Consider the following 19,440-nt stretch of genomic DNA (forward strand, 5'->3'; position numbering starts at 1 on the left):
GATTTAGTGTTTCCAACCCAGAAGAAAATTCCCCTTCATAAACTGTAATTCCAGAAGGGATCTTCCTGAAAAAGTCAATGACAGAGCTTCATCAAGAAGAAAGGTTTGGATTTGTAGAATTTGTTGAATTTTGTTGATTATAAAAATTTACTCCCCAAACTCAGGTACACACACAAAAAGTTGTTAATACATTTAGGAAATAAAAGTGGAAGTTCAGGGAATAAAGAATATTACTTGGTCAAGTTGAGATTCTCAGGTACAGTAGTATTCCATTATCCTGAGTGTGTTTATTCAGCACCCTCAGCTATCAGAAACATAATTACCAACCAGAAAGTGAGCAACCTACTACTAATTATAAAACTTTTAGGTACTCACCCTGAGCCTAATTGTAGAGAGCTCTAAAAACCTTAGTTCTCTGGTTTTCTAGGGCCCTGCAAATTGGAAGTAAAATACAGAGAAAATTGGAAACAAAATACAGAACAAATTGGAGAAAGCCACTGCTAGGGTCCGTGAGAAGTGATAATTAACATCCTGACAGGGAGAAAAAGAGGAAGAGGATCACATAAAGGGAAATAATTCAAACCTCATCATCTTCTGAGGCCTAATACACCTTATTAGTTCCCAGAGTAGCTACAACAGTACAGCTCATGCTACGTGATCATACTCCACTGGCTGAGAAATGCACGGTGTTCTTCAGATGGCTTTTCAGTGATTTAATATTTGTATTAGTATTGGGAGGGGTGACTTCCATTTTGAGAAAGATCTGTGTATGAGAAAAACACCTCATTTTTGTTTTAAAACATGCTAGGTGAATGGAAGATGACAGCGTTAAAACTATTGCAGATGGCAACCCCTCCTGCTGGCTGGCTGTGCATGAGCATGTGGGTGACGGCTCTTTCTCTGTGTCTTTGGTTCAGCCTTCTGCTAGGTAGTCTACCTGTTTCTTTACCTTTCTCTTTCTCTCTTTCTAGCCGGAGACCACCCCCATCACCAACTCGTCCCACCATAATCCGTCCACTAGAATCCTCCCTGTTAGACTAAACGAAGTATCTGGCGTGGCAATTAATTACTAATGAATTATGCGAACGCAACATATTTGGTAACCATTGCAGTAACTCATGAGTAGTCGCCCGTGTGGACACCAGTAGGCAAGTAACCAGTTTTACTAACGCATTTGTCACTCATCTTCATTGCTCATGGTCTGTCAGACCTTTGGGGTTTGACTCTTGAAAACTGCTGACCCTTCGAGGTTTTATCTGTTGTACTGACCAAGGTAGGTGTGTACAGCAGCCTTATACTTTGGGGACCATTTGCCCTTCCGGCATACATTTTAAATTGCTTTGGACAAGCTTCCCAGGTTACTGACCTGATAGATGGCCCATTAACTATGACGCTTAAGAGATAGGCAATGGTGGGCGAAAACCTCAGCCATACCCACTTCTTTTCCCACATTCCGTCTTGGCTGACAAAATGATGTTTCCGCCTGCTCCATTATGACCCATTTAGGTCCTCTTTTCTTCCTCTATTTCATAAGGCTGCTTAGGAAGTCATTTTTTTAAAATTAGGATTCCTTAAGACTAAAACTTTTCCAGAAGAGCAAGGTGGTTTGCCAAGGAAAAGTTAACGCATTGCTTGCTCTAGAGAGCTTCTCCGCGTTGCTAATGTGTTTTGCTTCGTGCTGGAAGCATCTTCAACAGCCCATCAGAGCTTGTTTTTCGGTCTTCGGTCAGTAGATTTGGCTAGTTAGTTTCAAAATTCAAGGAAGAAGCAAAATATCTCATCTGGAGAAGTATCTGGAAAAATGTAATTTCTTTATTCACTTATATACTCACCTCCTTATAGGTTACAGTGAAGGCTGACGTGGAAATTACTTACTTTTTCAGACTGGTTTAATTTTAGGCATGGCTAACTATACTTTGACACTAACTCCAGTTTATTTATCTACTTGGTTGGTTGGAGCAAAAATATTTCTTTCTTTCCCTGCTAATATGTAATTCCTTCGTGCAAAAATGTGCCCTACCTTTCAAACAGGTGTAAAGTAACGTTCTATCCATCCTAGGCTTTCTTAATAAATCTTGAGCCTTACTGATGGGATAGCCATATTTAAAACATGGGGCCAGGAATGGAAAGGAAAGTCATGTAGTTAGAGATGCCATAGTTTAGGGGCAGAGTTCACACTTTTATAGTCGTACAACTTCAGAGTCTCTACCAGGTCATTCCAGAAAATGGTTATTAAGACACTGAAATCTAAAGGAAATGGGCAAATTCTAACATTTCCAAAATTTGCAAGAGCCACTTAGCCTGGGGGTTAATAGTTCAGTCTCAAGGCTGAGTTTTAGACTACCTGGGACCCGATGATTAGCATGTAGGAAACAGCCAGAAGCCAGCTGGGATTTTGTCTGCTAACTGTTCCCAGACAGCAGACCAAGTATTCACGGAGGAGCGGCGTCCCATGACACTATTTCATATTCTGCAGAAGTAAATCAGGTTTCACCAACTGAAATGTCTCCCTTTGAAAGCAGCAAACATGATTTGTATGTTAACTTAACTTTAATTTCCTGTGTAGTTTATACCCAAAACAGACACCCATAAAGTATGAAGTAAAAACTTTCAACCATTATTAAAAAAGAGAACTTGCCAAGTTGAATGGCATTGTTTTGAACTTATGCTAAAGGGTTACAGCTAGCCTACTTAGGCAAAAATCAGAGAATGCAAGATTCACAAATGGGGCATTTCAACCATAAGTTACAAGTGATTGTATAAAGAACACCACCCTAAATCTTCTCAGATCTTATTTTTTTTCATTGGAAAAAGAAATTAACTCTTTGTGAATGGAACAGACGTGCGAGAAACATACTGTATTTTAAAAATATTGTCGCGGCTAAATGGAAATATGTTAAGTAAACATCCATAGTAAAATAAATAATTGACAGCGAGATCTTTCCATAAAATCCCTCCTTATATGAGTCCCTTTGCTTCTTCCTTTGAGTTCTCTAAAATAGGCAGCTAACAGATTATATACTTCAGAGTTTGGCTTTGTGCTATATGTGGTTTTGCGTTTTGCTGTATTTCAAAAATTTCCTTTTGTTGAAGGAAAATATTGTGGACAACCGCTGGTGTGTTTTTAGATCAGCACAAACCATGTCAAAGAAAATTGGGGATTTTTTCTTTTTTTTTTAAGTTCCTTTCCACTGATCTCGTGTGGTCGTAAACAATGGCATTTGTCATCTTTGGTTTTTGCTCTCAAACTATAATCCCACAGTTTTACTGTCCCAATCGTTTCTCCTTGTGGGTACGTTTTTGTTCTAGTTCACGTGTACATTATTTCTAATAGAACCCAGCCTCCCCAGGAATTTCAGCAGCCATGTTGGAGAATATATTCAGTTTGCTGCACTACTGTGTCACATGGATGCTATTAATCCCATTTCCCGAAGGGTTTGCATCCTTTTGCACCAAGTAGATGTCAGTGTGAATGAGGTGGGATGTCCTAGGATGTGCCCCGTTTGAAGTGCAGCACTCAGATCAGGCCTTCAGATGGGAATGTTGCCGAATTAGCGTTTTAAGTGTTTCCCATCCCACTTCAGCTCCTTTGTGTGACTTCCTCCTAACTCTGATGTTATCCACTCAATCGACGTAGCATCACGTCTAGTATAACAAAATTAAACATACAGTGTTTCAGGATTTGGAAAAATAAACTGTATATGTTTATTTGATGGGTAATTCTATTTTATTATCACATGCTAAATCTTGCATGCTTATTGACTAACTGGAATAACCATTTACTCAGTTGTGGACAGATTATTGAAATAGTATTGATTTAGAACAGATATGCTGCATTTTCAGAAATCATCTACCAAGATTATTCTCCTGAATATTGCTTTTAGCTGTGTTTTGTAACATAGAAGAGCATAGGGTCTGTTTATAAGCAAATTGCTTGTGTTCAGATACAAACTCGTTCTATTCCAACACATTATAATGAAACCAGTTCCTGTGATATAACTGTAAGCCTTCTGAATTTAGAATTTAAAAAGTAGTCACATAGGTTAATTTTATGACTTTGAGTATAAACTGTAGCCATAATTCTCAAATACGAAGTGGGACCTAATACCAGTATGTGATAACTGTTGATCTTTTCTGTCTACAAACACGTTTTCTACGCATGTGTCTCTATGTATACAGTATATGAAAAGTCAATTCGTTTCTGTAAGTATATGTATTTTGTGCCCCCTTGGGTAGGTTTGTTTAAAAGTGCTTTTTAAAGTGCCATAAGCATGAGTGTGATGGTACGTGCATTGTACATATATGTATATGTGTGGGTGTAAATACTTACGTATACATGTTCTTTGTGTGTGTGGGGGAGTATGAATCTATTTTTTAAACTGTGCTCATCCAAGAGGGAGCTTTGGAGAATCTGCTATAATACGTAATAACAGTGGTCCATTTCTCGTAAAATACATGAGGTACACAAAATTTTCTCCAGATTGTATTCATTCTGAGAGGCACAAAGCTTAGTGTTACCATGACAACATGGTAGAATAACATCCACATGCATTTGTCTCTAAATGCACAGCTGCTGTCTAAGAAGAAACTACTTTTGCCAGTGTATTCCGATAAGAAGCATTAAGATCTGGAAACCTACCTTTAAGAGTCCTGATGAGAATGATAAATTATTCTTGGATTGCTGAGAATTCTTGGATTAGTTAAAAAGCTATGTTGGTCTACATGATCATATTTTCTCTATAGTAAATGTCAAAAAATAAAGTAGAGGGATACAGCAATATAATAGAAGAAGTGGATGTATCTGAGAGAATTTGCTAAACATGCAGGGGAGAAGTTACTTAATATCTCAGAGGTAGGTGAATTATCCTCTTTTTCAGGTAAACATTTCTTATTTGGCAAACAATATGATTATTTGAAATTAATAGGAATCTCCTTAACATTGAGAATAAAGCCTAAATAGTAGGTCTCTGAACTGTGGAACTCAATGAAAGAAGATAATATATGAGACTCCAGCCGTGAGTTTCATATCATTTCACCAAGAGGACTGCTAGCTGTGAGCTCAAAGTTTAATGTGAATGACGCTAACTGATTGCTGAGAAACAAATATTACTTCACAAGATTACCCAGTCCTTTTTGAAAAGTTCAAATATGTCTTCTAGAAAACCTGAAGTCATCCTGTCTAGTTGGTATGTTTAAAACTGTGTGGTGCTCTGTACTGTGAAGTTTAAGAATATTTTGAAGCATATATAGTATTTGCATTGCTATTTGTATATGTGTGTAAGAATGTGTGAGAATAAGAAAGAGGAAACTCATACTGGTATGTTGGTGACACTTCTCACCTCTCTGGTCTGGGGTTTCACGCATGGCTCAACTCAAGGCGTTCATATCTTTTTTATTTTTACCCATGAACCCCTCAAACTTTTCTTATTATGTAATGTTTTTAACATTATTACAGAGACTATTCTGTCTGACCTCTTGCATTGTCTGCTACTAATTTGATAAAAATTGTTCCTGCCAACCAGAAATTCCACCATTACTTGATTTGTGTTTAATTTCAGATGTACAGCCTTTGTTTTGCTTGCTTGCCTATGATTATTTTCAATCCCTTCTCTTAATCAAACTCTTCTTTTGCTTTTTTTTTTTTTATGAAGAAGCAGTGTACAGAAGCAAAATCTTGTCTTCTCTGTTGATTCTTTAATTAATTTGAGCCAGAATACTTTCCACTGTCTTCTTGGCACTGAGATTTCTTAATGCTGGTATATGGATGGACTCTGTGAATGGACTTTTCGAAGCCAGTTCCGAAAGCCTGTATCATTCTTGAAGGTCACATGTACCTATTGTGAAAGTGTGAAGCTGTATTTCTGAACCTGAAATAAACGATGCTTCTTGAAGGACTTCCTCCTTCCTCAGTCTTGTATCTATTTGAGCCGTGTCTCTGCACATCAGTAAGACCTGAGACTTCTCAATAGAACTCTTTAGATCAAATTGGCTCAACATTACCAACATGGAGAATGATAGCATTTGGCATGACTGTCATTAATTTGGGGAAGAATGAGAATTTTAAAGGGAGCAAATTGGAAAATCAAAGACAGGAGAGTCTGAGACCTTTTATTGCTGATTTGAAGTCCAGGGTGGGTTCAGGAAGGACCCAAACCATAGACAGCTGAAGAGTGTGATGTGACACTTGCCAAGAGTCACCGTGACAATTTGCTATTGAAAAGGAATGTTCACAGAAGGAGGAAGAAGGCTTTGCCCTAATGTTAGGCCCACGGAAGGTATTTCTTACAGAAAATAATTGAGTTCCTGACTCAACAGTTGGCCGCCATTGTTTACTCTTTGGGCGTTAAGGGGAGAAGTTACCCCACTATTAAGAGAATGGAATAGCGTTCAGTAGTTATACACATCCTTGTCCTAACTGCATTTCCAGAGAACAAAGAAAGAATCTTCCTTAAGAGATTTGAGGCCTGGTCCCTTACTGTGTGTCATCCCTCATTGTGCCGCCCAAAAGCAGAAGACAAGAAGGGAACGAGAGGAGAGAAATGTTGGTTTACTTTCCATTTGTGCTCATTGTACAAAGATGAATTGGAAAGACGTGTGTTCAGTCACGCTTTCCTGTTGTACTCTCTCATATCTATGCATCTTCCATGAGAGGAGCCAGTAATGTCTTCAAAGGGAGCTTCTTACTGGAAGAGTCAGGCCGAGTAGCAAGCTGTGCGCTTGTGTTGCACGTCATGTGGGTGAGGGTGTGCCTTCCTGCGTGATTCTATATTCAGAATAGTTGTGAATGAAAATTACCCAAACCAAAGGGACCTTATTGTAACTATTGGGCGAATTTCCATTTGCGTTTTTAAAATAGTCCTGGCATCCGCGTCAATATCTGCTCGATTCGTTTTCAAAATTCTTGTTGTCCCGCTGGGATCTGTAAATTTCGTTCTGAGACCCATCCCTGGCATTTGGGTTAGATGGCTGTCATCCCCTACTTCCCAGAGCCTCAACACACACCTGGCATTGCCACTTTTCAGACCATTTGTTGGTGTCCTTTCACATTGTGGCAGCCTCATGATGAGAAGCTGTCAGTTACAGAAACTTTGCTCTCAGGTTGCATTGTGAATCTCTGAGAGAGGGTTGGTGTCTACCTATTCCTCAGACTCACCTGGCATCTATGCTTTGTTCACACAGCATCTCACAGGACTCATGTAATGAGGTGTGTGCTTCACCAAACACAGTGTCGGTTAGGCCAGAGGGAGAATCCCAGTACAGACTGTCACTCATGGTGACAGTTGCATGATCAGAGTGCCCAGCTTGGGACAGTCCTCCTGGAGCTCTGGTGCTTTGTCATCGGTGTCCGAAACTGAAGCAGGAAGGAAGGTCGCATAGGAACAGAAGGCATAAAAGCAGATTAAAGGAGGATCCAGGTCATTTTCAATGTTACTTTTTCTCTCTCGCTCTCCAAGGAAGAGCTCCTTGAAATGAATTGCATGACCCCATTTTATCCCTGTAAAGGAAGCGATCAGGTTGATTTCAAATTAAGACTCATCCGGGAAGAATTGAGAAGCATGCCCGATCTTACTGCCTTTCTTGTCTCACTTTCCCAAGCCGTCAGGCTCACCCCGTGCTATGGGGTATTAAGTTACCTAAACGACGGGCAAAGGAAGCAAGCAGAGAATGTTTGGGGAGAGTAACAGAAAAGAAAGAAGGTTATAAATAAGACCTTCCCAAGGACCTTGCCAGAGGAATGTCACCCTAGGACCAGATTGCAGCATTGAGGTGGATCTAAGAGAATGGGAGTTATTCATCATTCTTATCAATATTCCAGTCTTTTCTATAGGAATTATGCCCATGTTCCATACACAGCTTTTTCTGTCTCCTTACCTTCCTGTTCTGGCCCAAGAATTCTCTGAAGTTATTTTTCAGAAAGCTTCAGAAGTTATAACCTGAAATTATAATCTTGAGGAGGTAGATGTGCTTATATGGTGACGACTATTAAGTATTAGGAGCTTTAAAACATGTTAGCAAGTCAGTGTTTGAATTCAGTTCTCCAGCTTTCACATGAGCGGCGGCAACAGGATGAAGTGCCTTTGTAAGTCTTTACGTAAAATGTCCAGAAATTTTCACTACTTGCCTTCAAGCACTTCAGCCTTGTGTAAGCAATATAGAAAATTCTGGAAAAGAAATAGCAACACCCCAACTGCCGAGATCTGTGATAGAACTAACTCCAAGCCACTGTATGGTGTCATCATTAAAATGATTTCTTGGGCAATGAGAGGAAATTTAGATACAGGAGCAGTGAAGAGGGAGAGACAGGAGCTGTCTGAGAGGGCACATGTCACTGTGAGGTTTGAAGCAAACATTGTGGCCGTGGGCACAATATATTCCGAGACATAGAGTTTCTGATCCTGTTTCTGGATGAGAACACAAACCGACTCAAACAGGAAAGTGCTTTGGCAAGCGCAAACAGAATGTCCCTTCAGCTCTGTGGACTCACCGCTCCATTTAATGGCTCACCTCCCCACCCTGCTGAGGTAATTAAAGTGTCCCAAAGCCCCTTCAGAACTCAAAAATAGTTTCTGTGTGCCGGGCAGGTGATAAATCTCATCGAGCCTGACTGGAATTTAATTACACTTTCTTCATGAAAACACCAGAGACACCCATTACCTGCATCTCAGCGGCTAAACGCTCGCAGACCCCCTGCAGTTGAAAGGTTACGTAGGAATAACAAGCCCTTCATCATTTATATGGATTGGAGACCTCTTTAGGTAGCCAGCTTAAATTGGACCAAAGAAAAATTGGTCTTGGACTTGGGGGGAAGGTAAGAACATCTTTTTTTTCCTTCTTTTTTTTTTTTTTCCCCACCACGGCTCAGAAACAGCCTGGTCCTTTTGGCTCCATTGAACATAGAAGAGGAAAAAGAAGTTTGTTTTTGTGTTTTTGTGTTTTGTAGACCTCAGTGCTCCACTCACTGACGTGTTACAAGAGTAAGATGGAAGTGAGTATGTTGTCGAACACCCAAGGAGTAGCCAAGAAGTCCCACAGAGAGTAGGGTGCTGACTGAGCTGACCTCACAGCTCTGTGGCTTGCCGTCATGTTGTGTTTATTACCGACTTGCTTAGAAAGAGGAAATTGAAGTGTAGCTTCTGCTGGAAACCAGCGGGAAAGCTTCACGGGGCCTGCTGTTTTCCTGCTTCCAGAGCTGTGCGTTGCGATGTGGCATCGACTGGGCCTTCTCTACCAGCAAAACATGCAGAGAGGCTGATGTCAAAATGCAGCACAGCTCTGGAACCTTATGTCACAACCCATGGCCTGATAACCCAAGACGCAAGCCAGGCGAGGGACCTGGAGAAAGACCAGAAAACCCAGTCTCATTGACCCTGGTGAACCCAGTTCAGAGTCAGTCAGAACTTCAGTGGTACCCCACTCTGAGACAGAGGGAACTCTGACAAAATCCTGGGGTCACCATGGACCAGACCCTGCCTTGTATAGTCCTTGAGCCTAGAAAGGCTATCACATCTGGATATTCCCCGGGACAAATCCTTATTTACAAATCCTTTTCTCCAAGATTGACCCCTGACATTTCCTGCATTGTGATTACATAGCTCATTGGATCCCTTGACACTAATTTCCCTTGTCTTAAAAAAAATTTCACCTGTCATATTTCTGCATCAGCTCCCTCTCCCCCTATGGAGATCTCATAACATTTATTGAAACCTTTGGAAATAACCGAATGTCACAAAGTCAGGGTTGGGAAACAAATACTCAGGTTATAAAGGAATTTGGCTCTGCTCCTGTTCCCAGTTCTCCTGAACATGATTGCATGGTTTCATCATTCCATGGTACCAAAGACTGAAATTTTGGAGTGGGCTCAAATGACCCGTCCCTAGCACACCGCTGGCGGCCAGAAAAAGGCCTGGCAGCAGCTCCCTCTGCCATATGGTATTCTCTCAGGACCCTGCGTGTCTGCATGCTTTGTTGTCTGAGTTGACTTTGACTTTTGTGGGATAATTTTGTATGCTCTTTTTTTGGATTTGTTTTCTATTTTAAACATTGTTTCTTCCTCCGCATCTGTGTTTTTCTTTTTGTTATTTTGTTTTGTTTTGTTTTGTTTTCACTAGGCGACCCCCTCCAGCAGTTCCAGGACGATCAACCTAACCCCCCCATCACCCATCTCCTTTCGTTTCCAACAACATGTCTGTCCATGGTATTTAAAAGCCTCGCGTTTGCACTGTATGTCATATGTACATAAAAACTTTTATTTTTGATCCATGTCTATAATAAAAACAAAGTTTATTCTCTCTATATATACATATAAAATGAAATGTGTTCTGTTTCTTTTCTCTAAAGAAGACCAAGTTAAAATAAGAGTTTGTTTCAGCTAAAACCAGGTAAGGTGAAAAAATACATAATTTGATATTTTAAGGGGCTTAAATTGAAAAAGATTGATTTTAAATTCTTAAAGCATTGTGATTTAAGATGATATTTGATCAAGAAGAATAGTCTATCTTCAATTGAAATGTCTGTCCAATAGAAGTAAGAAAAGATGCAGTAAAAATTCTGGATTTCTAGAAAAGACACAGAAAACTGATTATTTTCATCTGGCTTCCAGGAATCCTGTTAATAATTATTATTGCACCAAAACATTGTTTCCCTATTTTTGTCATTTTTCCAAATACTCTCATAGGAGATAAAATATATAAGGTCATGGAAGAAATTGCTGTAGTTCTGAAATACATAAACCTCACACGTTCTATTTTGCAAATTTAGGGGGAAATAGATATCATTCAGAATAAAAGTACAAGGTGAGGAAATGCTGCCACCTTGAGAAGAAAGATTCTTAATCTTGTCAGTAAAGTACTGAAAGAATGGACTCTATGAGTTTGGGGGGAAAGAGAACTTTTTTTATACCCTAATCCTCAAATGGTAATTCCAACACTGAAATCTTAAGCATTAAACATCCAAAGATTTATCCAAATAACGTCTTTATTATTAAGGTAATATACTATATCCTGCCAAATATGTGATCTGACTAACACCTTCCCAAAGGTTTGAGATTTAATTCAGAATTTTCTTTTTGAAGATTTACATGGTCTAAATTAGAATCCAAAAGAATCTCCGTTTGGGTGAGACCACTGCTGAATATGGCTCACTGAGCACATTCAGACAGAAAACTACAGGACAGGAAAGTAAAAAGTGGCTCATCAGGAACTGGTGTTCTATTTACTTCATGTCTAATCAAGGTAAGCAAGCCGTGAGGGCAGGAACCTCCAAGTCAAAAGTGGGGAGCCCTCACTAACAGCATTCTGTCTTTGGACCATAAAAATCTTTTTGTAAGAAATGAACTCTCTACTCAAAAATGCAAAGCCAGTTTATTTCCCAGGTTAAAATTTTCACACAACACGATACGTCGAAGTGCTGGTCGCTGAGCGAGGACGCCACAGCCGCGACCACCTGGTGCTCGAGTTTACCTGGAGGCAGTGAGTTGAGCATGTGGTCCTCAGCCCTTCCTTTCACCTCCAGTCCAGGCATTTCATTTCGTAGCCCATATTCTTACTGGATCACAGTCCCATCTGATAGCATTCCCATCCCAACAGACACAGTGTTCCCGAATGATCCCACACCACCTCCCAGAATACAGAGGTTCTCATCCCGAAGGTTTCCACCAATTCATCTTTTTCTTGGGTGTTTGGTACTTTCCCACTTTGTCTTAAACACGAACGTATTTTTCTGTGCAGTGTGACCCGTTTAGAGGACCTCAACACTTAAATTGACCTGATGAACAATGGGAGCGGAAAACTCGAGTCATAGGTGGATGAACCCATTGTCTGGCATCCTTACTCGGTGTCCCCACAAAGTGCCATCCCGTTCCTCACGTTCGGTGGGCAAGAGAAAGGGGGCGGGGAGGAAGCAGGCTGGAGTACAAGGAAACCGTGCTGAGGTTGGTTCAGATTTATTTGCTTATCACAGTGTTTCTGAGGCTCACGGTACGCCCTCCCCCAACTCTCCTGCTCCCACCTCCACCCTCAGTGTTTGGGGGTTGAAAAAGTACAGCATTCTGCAGAGTTGACCATAACTCGGGATCACGAGCAGGCACCAACTAGTACGCCTTTCATAAAAAGTAGTATTTCTGAAGTATCCGCATCCCTTTGTTTATGCATCAGACCCCGTTACTGGGATCACCAGAGAAGTGGCGGGATGAAAACAGCTTGCAAAATAAATCCAGCAGTTGTAGTCTAGGGCTATGATGGGAGACCATGTTGGTCATTTTCCCAGGGAGAGTTGTTACTGACGGTAGTGCTGGAGAAGTTAGTTGAGCTCTAGAACCAGAGTATCTACTTGCTAATATTCTAGAACATGGCGATTCTGACCTCGGACAAAGAAGGGAGCAATAGAACTCATTTGAGCCAACCAAAAAACAGACAGTGGTTTTGAAGTGGAAGGCGTCTGTTAACTTTGCTCTGGCTGCTAACACAAAGGCTTTAGATTCAGAAGTACTGCAGTCATCTTCCACTGGGACCAGTGAGGGGAGCTAGGGCTCCCCAGCCTCCAGCTCGAAAAACCCAGGACATCTAGGAGATGGAGAAGAGAGAATTAAAGGTAGGAAAGAAAATAAACAAAACTTCCAACCCTTTCCTTAAAGAGTTTCGCTGGTAAGTAAATGGTGTTTCAACAAACATCCTAGAAGTTGAAAGCCAAAAAGAGAGAAGGAAGTAACTTCTGCTGTTCATTTGCAGACGTGGATATTTTCAGTGGGTTGAGAGCGTGATATAGTTTAGACCTCTATATCCCAGGGTTTGAAAAAATGTTGTACAGGCCAACATCTGTTTCATAACTCAGCAGTAAGTATTTAAAAAAAAACTGCAGAAAACTGATACCGGAATCTTTGGTTTAGTTCCATGTGATTCTGAAGTAAACCTTTGCAATGGTGTACTCACTTGAAAAACATGAACCTCTCCCACAGGAAGGTAAGATTGCAGAAAAAGAAAAAAACAAACTTCTGTAGTCCTTTATCATACTACAGAGTCTGTATCTGAGTAAATCACATAGACTTCATGATATTACACCGCTCTGTGTCCCCCATTTAAAGGGACCTGCCAGCTGCCTCCGCTACCGTCATATACACTCGCTTTTGTTTGGGGTTTTCATACTACAAGTTACTACTGAATCGCAATACTGTCAACATATTAAGATCGGATTCGGTGGCGGCTGTTGAATGAGTCAAGACTGTAAATTGCTCCTCCCGTGTTTTTAATCAAATCAAACTTGACCGTCATTTACAACGGGCCCTGATTTGCAGCCCCACTTCTTCAACGTGCCTCATGAACAGCAGCCATGAGTATAGAGAGTATAGGACCCCTCAGCAACCCCAGGGGCCAGAAGGACTTAAGGACCCTCCAGATGAGAATGGAGAAGCCACTGATGTGGGTGACAGCCGCTAACAGAGTCTGTTTTGAAGCTCCACATAACACTATCGAAAAACTAGTCTTGCAGGCTCTCCCTCTTTCTGGAATGTTCTTCCCCTGGGAATCTGGGTTACTCCCTCACTGCCTTCAAGTCTGTGGCTAAATAGTACTACCTTTTCCATGAGACCGACCCCGACCCCCTTGTTTAATACCAATGCTTTTTTCTTTTTTTCCATAGCATTTATTACCGCCTCCTCATGTTTATTATCTGTCTCCTCCTGCTGGGATGTAAGCTTGACACGTCAAGGACCTTTGTCCATTTTATTCATAGATATATCACAAGCACATAAAACAGTATCTGTCATATAGTTAGGGCTTAGCAAATATTTGTCGAAGAAACTCCTGAGGCCAAACATCGTAAAATGGGAACGGTAGAAAGTGAGTAGAGATAGGCTTAGGCGGACAATAAATATTTTATTAGATCTTGGGGGAAATCTCAGTCTCCTCAGTTTTAAAATGAAAATAGTACCTGTATTACAGAACTGTTGTGGGAAATAAGATAATGTACATAAAGTGCCTAACACAGAGCCTGGTACACACTGGGTGCTCGAAAATGTAACTATAATAATTTATCAAATACCAGTGTGCTATTTATTTCCTGAATTGATGAGGGACCTCGGACGGTGTGGTTATTTCCCAAACCACAATTCAAAGAATCCCCAGACTCTTACTGATTTTCATTGTAAAAAGGAATTATCAGTAATATCCACGAGATGGCGCTGTGTCCCAGCCTGTTCCCTGCTTTCAGCCTGTTTGAAATACTGGGAAATTGTGTGACGGATGCCCTCTGCTGGCTTGTTTTTGTTTTCCTTGACCTTGAGCCTGTGGCTTAGGTGGAAATGATGGCTCCATATGCTGCCTGGGATATGCTCAGCATGAATCCTTAAATCCACTATTTCAGGCAGCTGCCCAAAGGCTCACTCGTTCACAGGACTGACAAAGGGTACAGCATAACACGACAGCACTCTACGTTGCCACACTCAGACCCCTGCACAGCCTGCCAGCGACATGCCAATCATCTCTCGGCCGCATCACGCCACAGCACAGACCATACCCGTCCTGTCCTTCCACCCCAACTCCAACCCCTGGTACCACTTTGGAGGGGTGGGCGACGAAAGCGGCCTCTCCGTTCCTCCCTTCTTGCTCTCCTGTAGCCACCACCACCCTCCAGCCTTCCCTGACTGAGTGACAAGAAGCAGAGCTGGGAGAAAGGAGCGCAGAGGGGGAAGGCAGACCGCTTCTTACACACACGTACTTGGCCGTTGGGATTTTAATTCCAATGCTGCTGTAACCCTCTCGCCCTCCCCTTCCCTCCTCCCCCCACACACATACACACCATCATATTCTCTGGGGAACCTAAATCATTACTATTCTATTTGTACCCTTTCAGTGCAGTTTTACATTTAAGAGACGGGCTGCATCACTCTATGTAAGTGATGAGTAACTTTCCCAGCAACTGTCACAGGTCACAGCATCATCGTCTGAGCCAGCGGCAACCCCCAGAGCAAGCCTTAGGGGAGCCTCTCCGCCCTTCAGGTAGCCAACGCTTAAAGACTTGGGATTTCCTCACATTTTCTTACAGAACATACATGGCTTCCTTAGTTCCTTTTTTCCCCCAAACATTTTTGGAATCCATTTATATTCCAAGAAGTGTGGAACTTCTTGGCGATGCCTACAGAAAGTGTATAAAATGATTATTTTCATTTGTCTTAAACTTGCCCCGCTCAAATTTCCAAGGGTATACGCCCCTCCTACAAGGCTCGATGTGTTGAACGAACCCACATTCACTCTCCCCTGAACTGTTTTGGGCCGTGGCTGCATCTCCCATGAGCTTTCCTTTCGGGCCCTGGTGTTCTGTTCTCTGATCCATTTTCATAGTGACCTCCTTTTTTCAATTCCTAACAGTTTGACTTTCTAGGTAGCGGTCCAAATTAAAATCAGTGTTGAAGACATTTTTGAGAGATCTATGTTCAAAGAAATCGAAACACTATTTCTTAGGAATACAACTGCCCCGATGAGGTTTCTGATTTGAAATTCACGTCTAGTGAGAAGGGAGAGTGCAGGAGTTGCCCCAAGTGAATGATTTCGTGAGGGACCCGCTCATCTGGGAGGCACCTGATGTGTTTTGCCTTGTCTCTGCCCTCTCTTCTTGCACATCAACTTAATAATAGTAATAGCTGACACTAGTACAGTGCTGTGTCCAGATTCTGCAAAGCACTTTGCACATTTAATCATTACAACTCTAGAGGCAGATACTTTCATTCCCATTTTCCAGATGAGAAAGCTGAGACGGCACAGTTAAGACACTAGCCCACGTACTGGTCATTTACTCCCCACTTAGATCAGCTGGGTTAGTATAAAACCTGAACTCCCACCTTGGTGCTTATGCTGAGGTCACACGTGCCTCAATGCTGGGCACATTTTGCATACAAGTGTCTTTGGGGCCTGATTGGAATTTGATAGAACCAAGTCCGATTTCGTATTAAAAATCACAGTTATAGCTCTTAGGTTAGAATTGTATTTGGCGCTCAGAACCTGGCCAAACCCTGCCCAGAAACACAGCGGGAGCAGAGTGGTGGCCAGCCTGACTGGGAGGGCATGCTCCCTTGTTTGCCAGTTGCCCTTAGTCAGCTATGACAGCCTCACCAGCTCCTGTTACTGACCTGGTTGTGAAGGCCTCTGCCAACCTTGCCCTAAGACCATCTTCTGCCGACAAATCCCAGCCGCATGCCAAGACTAACCTCAAATGCCATCTCCTCTAGGAAGTATCTAGTAATATTCCAGCTGAATTTGACCTCCAGCCTCTGAAGCCCCAGCATTTAGCTTGTGTATTACGACATGCTCCCAGCAGCTGCATGCTTCACTCAGAACTAAATAGAAACGGAGTCAAGACTAAGGGGCCAGTTCTGCCATTTTAGACAAAACAAAAGTGGAAATGGCATCCAGGGCTCTAGAATCGGAGCTCTAGACACATCATGGAGCCTGTTAGTACACTGAAAAGGCAGAGAAGGGACTTTATACACACACACATACTTTGGTTATCGCTTCACTCTTCATGCCGTCTGCCTGTCTTCTGCTTACAGAAAAACCATGAGACAATTGGATGGGTCCGTTGTTGTTGTTTAATATATAGAAGCCACATTGCTTCCTTTGTCACAGTGACTAATACACGGGAGGCAATGATCCCTGAGGGCCGCAGAAAACTTTTTCATCGGCCGAGTAACAGAACGGACAAGCACCTTCACCAGCCAAGCCTTTGGCTAATCTTTTCCTTTGATCTCCATTCCCCCACCCGCATCAGTCTCTGCCTTCAGATCTTACTCTAGCTGGGAGGCTAGACTATCAGCTTGCCTTCCTAAGGGAACAGGGGTCCCTAACTTAGTTGAGGAACCTGGACAAGTCTTCTTTGATCTCTGCCTCATCCCAAGGCCCATGAATGTTTTCTTTGAAAAGCTGCAGGCGGATGAGGTAGAAAGGGCAGAGACACGAGATGGACACCAGCAGGAGGGCAAAGAGGACGGCGCCCACCAGGCTGATGGACAGCAGGCCTCCCAGGGCTGAAAATGCAAAGAGCAGGGTGACGCCCACGTAGCTGCAGGGAGTGTGCGCCTTCAGTTTCTTCTGCAGCATGGGCCACAGGGCAAAAATCTGGATGGCAAACGTCACCATGATGAAGGCGTGCAGGGACCGGGGCAGGCGTGAGGCGAGGCAGACAGAGGCAAAGATGGCCATGTTCAAGGACAGCGTGCTGGACACAATGGCCGCATTGGCGCCGTAGTCAAAAAAGACCAGGTGGCCTAACAGCATGAAGACGGACATGGCGTAGATGGTGTCAGTGCTGACTGACTCTGTCAGGGTCTTCAGGATCGGCGAGAAACCGTACGTGAAAGTAATGAAGACCAGTGCACTCTTCAGGTCGGCCCAGCGGGTCCGCCCGCTTTTCCTCCGTCCTTCACCTCCATCGATGAGATCAAACAAAATATAGCCAATCAGTGACGAAGCCAGGCCGGTCCCAAAAAGCCAGTGCGGGGCCAGAAGACCCTCGTCCATATACCACCAGATGACCACAAAAACACAGACACTGCACAGCTGCTGCACGACCACGCTCGACTCAAATACCACGGCCCAGTACCGGTACTTCCGGGCATGGATGTTTTTCCGGAGCTCTTCCAGGAAACGCTGGTCCACGTAGTTGTCGGGAAAGGGCTGTCGCTCATACAAGACCTTCTGCCACCTCACCTCCTGGGTGCTAGTTCCAGGTTGGGCACTCATGGCCCTTCCCCTGGAACTCAGGCCAGGTCCGTATCCCGTGCAGAAGTCCACGTGGTTCTCGTTCTTTATAAAGTTTAGAAATAAGACCTCTCTGATGACTTCATGCTGTGTTCTGGCTGATAACCGAGCTGGCCTTCCCTTGTTTTCAAAGGCAGAGCCCCAGGCTAGGCCCGCAGGAGCTGACTTTCTTCTCTGAAGCAGGACAACACAACCAAGTTCCTGGAAAAAGACAGCCATGAAGCTGTGAAAGGTCGAGAGTAGGACTGAGTTCAAATCAACCCAACTCAGTTTATTGAAGGTCTGCACAAGATAATATGTGGTGGCCATCCTATAATGATGGCTATGAAAACTTCCTTTCACACTTGAAATTATAATCCCATCTGTTAGCTGTCACTTAGTGAGCACCTACTATGTGCTAAGTGCCTTAAGTAGCTTCTTTCATTAATTTCCACACCTTTCAAGTTAGTATGAGTCCCACCTTAATAAAGCTGAGATTTGAATTGCTTACATAATTTTAGCCCAAGTGAACAGTGGTAAATAGTGGAGGTGATTAAAGTTAACTCAGGGGCTCACATATTCCTGAGGTCTGGAGATGGGCGTCCCTAAACCCTGTCACCGCAAGCTTGTAGCTGCCATTTATGCAAACATCTGGGGAGAGGGTCCAGAGCTCATTAGGTTCTCAAAGGCGTATGTTATTAATCAAAAGGAGAAAAGTCACCAGTCTGAACTGCACAATACAGACAAGTGTGGGCTCTACGTTTCATTTAGCCCAAACCAAGGACTCAAAGAAACGAAAAGATCCCTTATGCGTAAACTGAGGGTAACATTCTTTAAAGAGCCAGCATCCTACTTACAACCGCAAAACTTGTGGGGATCGGAGACACCCCCTTTTCCAAATGGGAAATCTAAGAGTCAGAAATACCCAGGTCATCCAGCAAATCCGGGAAGACAACTGTCATTGTCCAACCTCATCGCTTCCGTGGAGACCACGACAGGCTTTGCTGCACAAGCCAGACCCCCTGGCAGCCGCCCTCACTGCGGCAGGGACCGCAGCCTGGGCGTCTCACGGCCGCCGCCCGGGCTGGAAGGTCCGGGGCGCCGAGAGCAACGCCCGCCCATCGGATCGGGGACAGGGCTGCGGCGGGTCGGGTGGCCCGGGAGCCCCGCTCGCCCTCCGGGGCCGCCTGCGCCCGCCGCCCGTCACCCAGCCTGGGGTCTGCGGAGGAGACGGAGGTCCGGGGACACTCACTCCCGCTCGGCACCCACCTGCCCGCCAGATCGTTGGCGCGCGCGGCCGGTACAGCACAGCCGCCCGCCTCCTTCCCCATCCGGGGCGCGGGGCGGTCGCGCCGGCGGCCGAGCACTTCCGGGTCCCCCGCCACCTCCGCGGCCCAAGTGCCCTTCGGTGGCCGGCGCGGCCGCGCGCTCGCTGCTGCCCCCTGGTGGGCGCTCAGGGGACTTCCCGGCGGCTCTCGTGGAGCTGCCGCCAGGAGCCTAGGAAAGCAGCCCCGCAACCCAAAGACGGGATCAGGCGTCCGAAGGCAGGGATGGAGGCTGGGCCGCTGGAAGAGCGATACGAACGGCCACTTTTACTGAGCTCCTAGGAAGGAGTCAGGCCCTGAGCTAGGGACTTCCCAGGCATCTGTGCATTCATTTGACACGCAGTAGCCGAGCACCTGCAAGGACCAAGCACTGTTTTAGGCGCTTGTGATAC

At 43.8% G+C, this 19,440-nt stretch overlaps 2 protein-coding genes across 10 annotated transcripts in view; one reads left to right on the forward strand and one right to left on the reverse strand.

The window, feature by feature from the left end:
• DNM3 (dynamin 3) overlaps positions 1 to 10,313 on the forward strand; it is a 396,041-nt gene extending 385,728 nt beyond the window's left edge. For 4 of the 7 annotated variants that reach the window (XM_074322203.2, XM_074322204.2, XM_019715958.3 and 1 more), the window contains one exon: positions 972 to 5,894. In XM_074322203.2, coding sequence (XP_074178304.2) covers positions 972 to 1,041 — 70 coding nt within the window. In that variant the 3' untranslated portion in view covers positions 1,042 to 5,894. Of the gene's footprint in view, positions 1 to 971; positions 5,895 to 8,941; positions 8,987 to 10,109 lie in introns of those variants that run through there. The other 3 variants (XM_074322205.2, XM_074322208.2, XM_074322210.2) reach the window with 2 other exon arrangements.
• A 6,245-nt stretch (positions 10,314 to 16,558) lies between these two features.
• Positions 16,559 to 19,134, reverse strand: PIGC (phosphatidylinositol glycan anchor biosynthesis class C). Of its 3 annotated transcripts, none has more exons than XM_019717829.3 (2): positions 18,993 to 19,134; positions 16,559 to 17,945 (listed from the first exon to the last, which is right to left on the reverse strand). In XM_019717829.3, exon 2 carries the CDS (start codon positions 17,724 to 17,726, stop codon positions 16,833 to 16,835), a length of 894 nt encoding a protein of 297 aa, XP_019573388.1. In that variant the 5' UTR covers positions 17,727 to 17,945; positions 18,993 to 19,134; the 3' UTR covers positions 16,559 to 16,832. The 3 variants fall into 3 exon arrangements, with proteins under 3 accessions (XP_019573388.1, XP_019572638.1, XP_074178315.1); XM_019717079.3 differs by having other exon boundaries at positions 18,649 to 19,035; XM_074322214.2 differs by lacking the exon at positions 18,993 to 19,134 and adding an exon at positions 18,581 to 18,986.
• Between the last annotated feature and the right edge of the window lie 306 nt (positions 19,135 to 19,440).

This window comes from Rhinolophus sinicus, chromosome 11 (genome assembly GCF_057876585.1).
Source record: "Rhinolophus sinicus isolate RSI-liver-muscle chromosome 11, RSI-T2T, whole genome shotgun sequence".
NCBI lineage: Eukaryota > Metazoa > Chordata > Mammalia > Chiroptera > Rhinolophidae > Rhinolophus > Rhinolophus sinicus.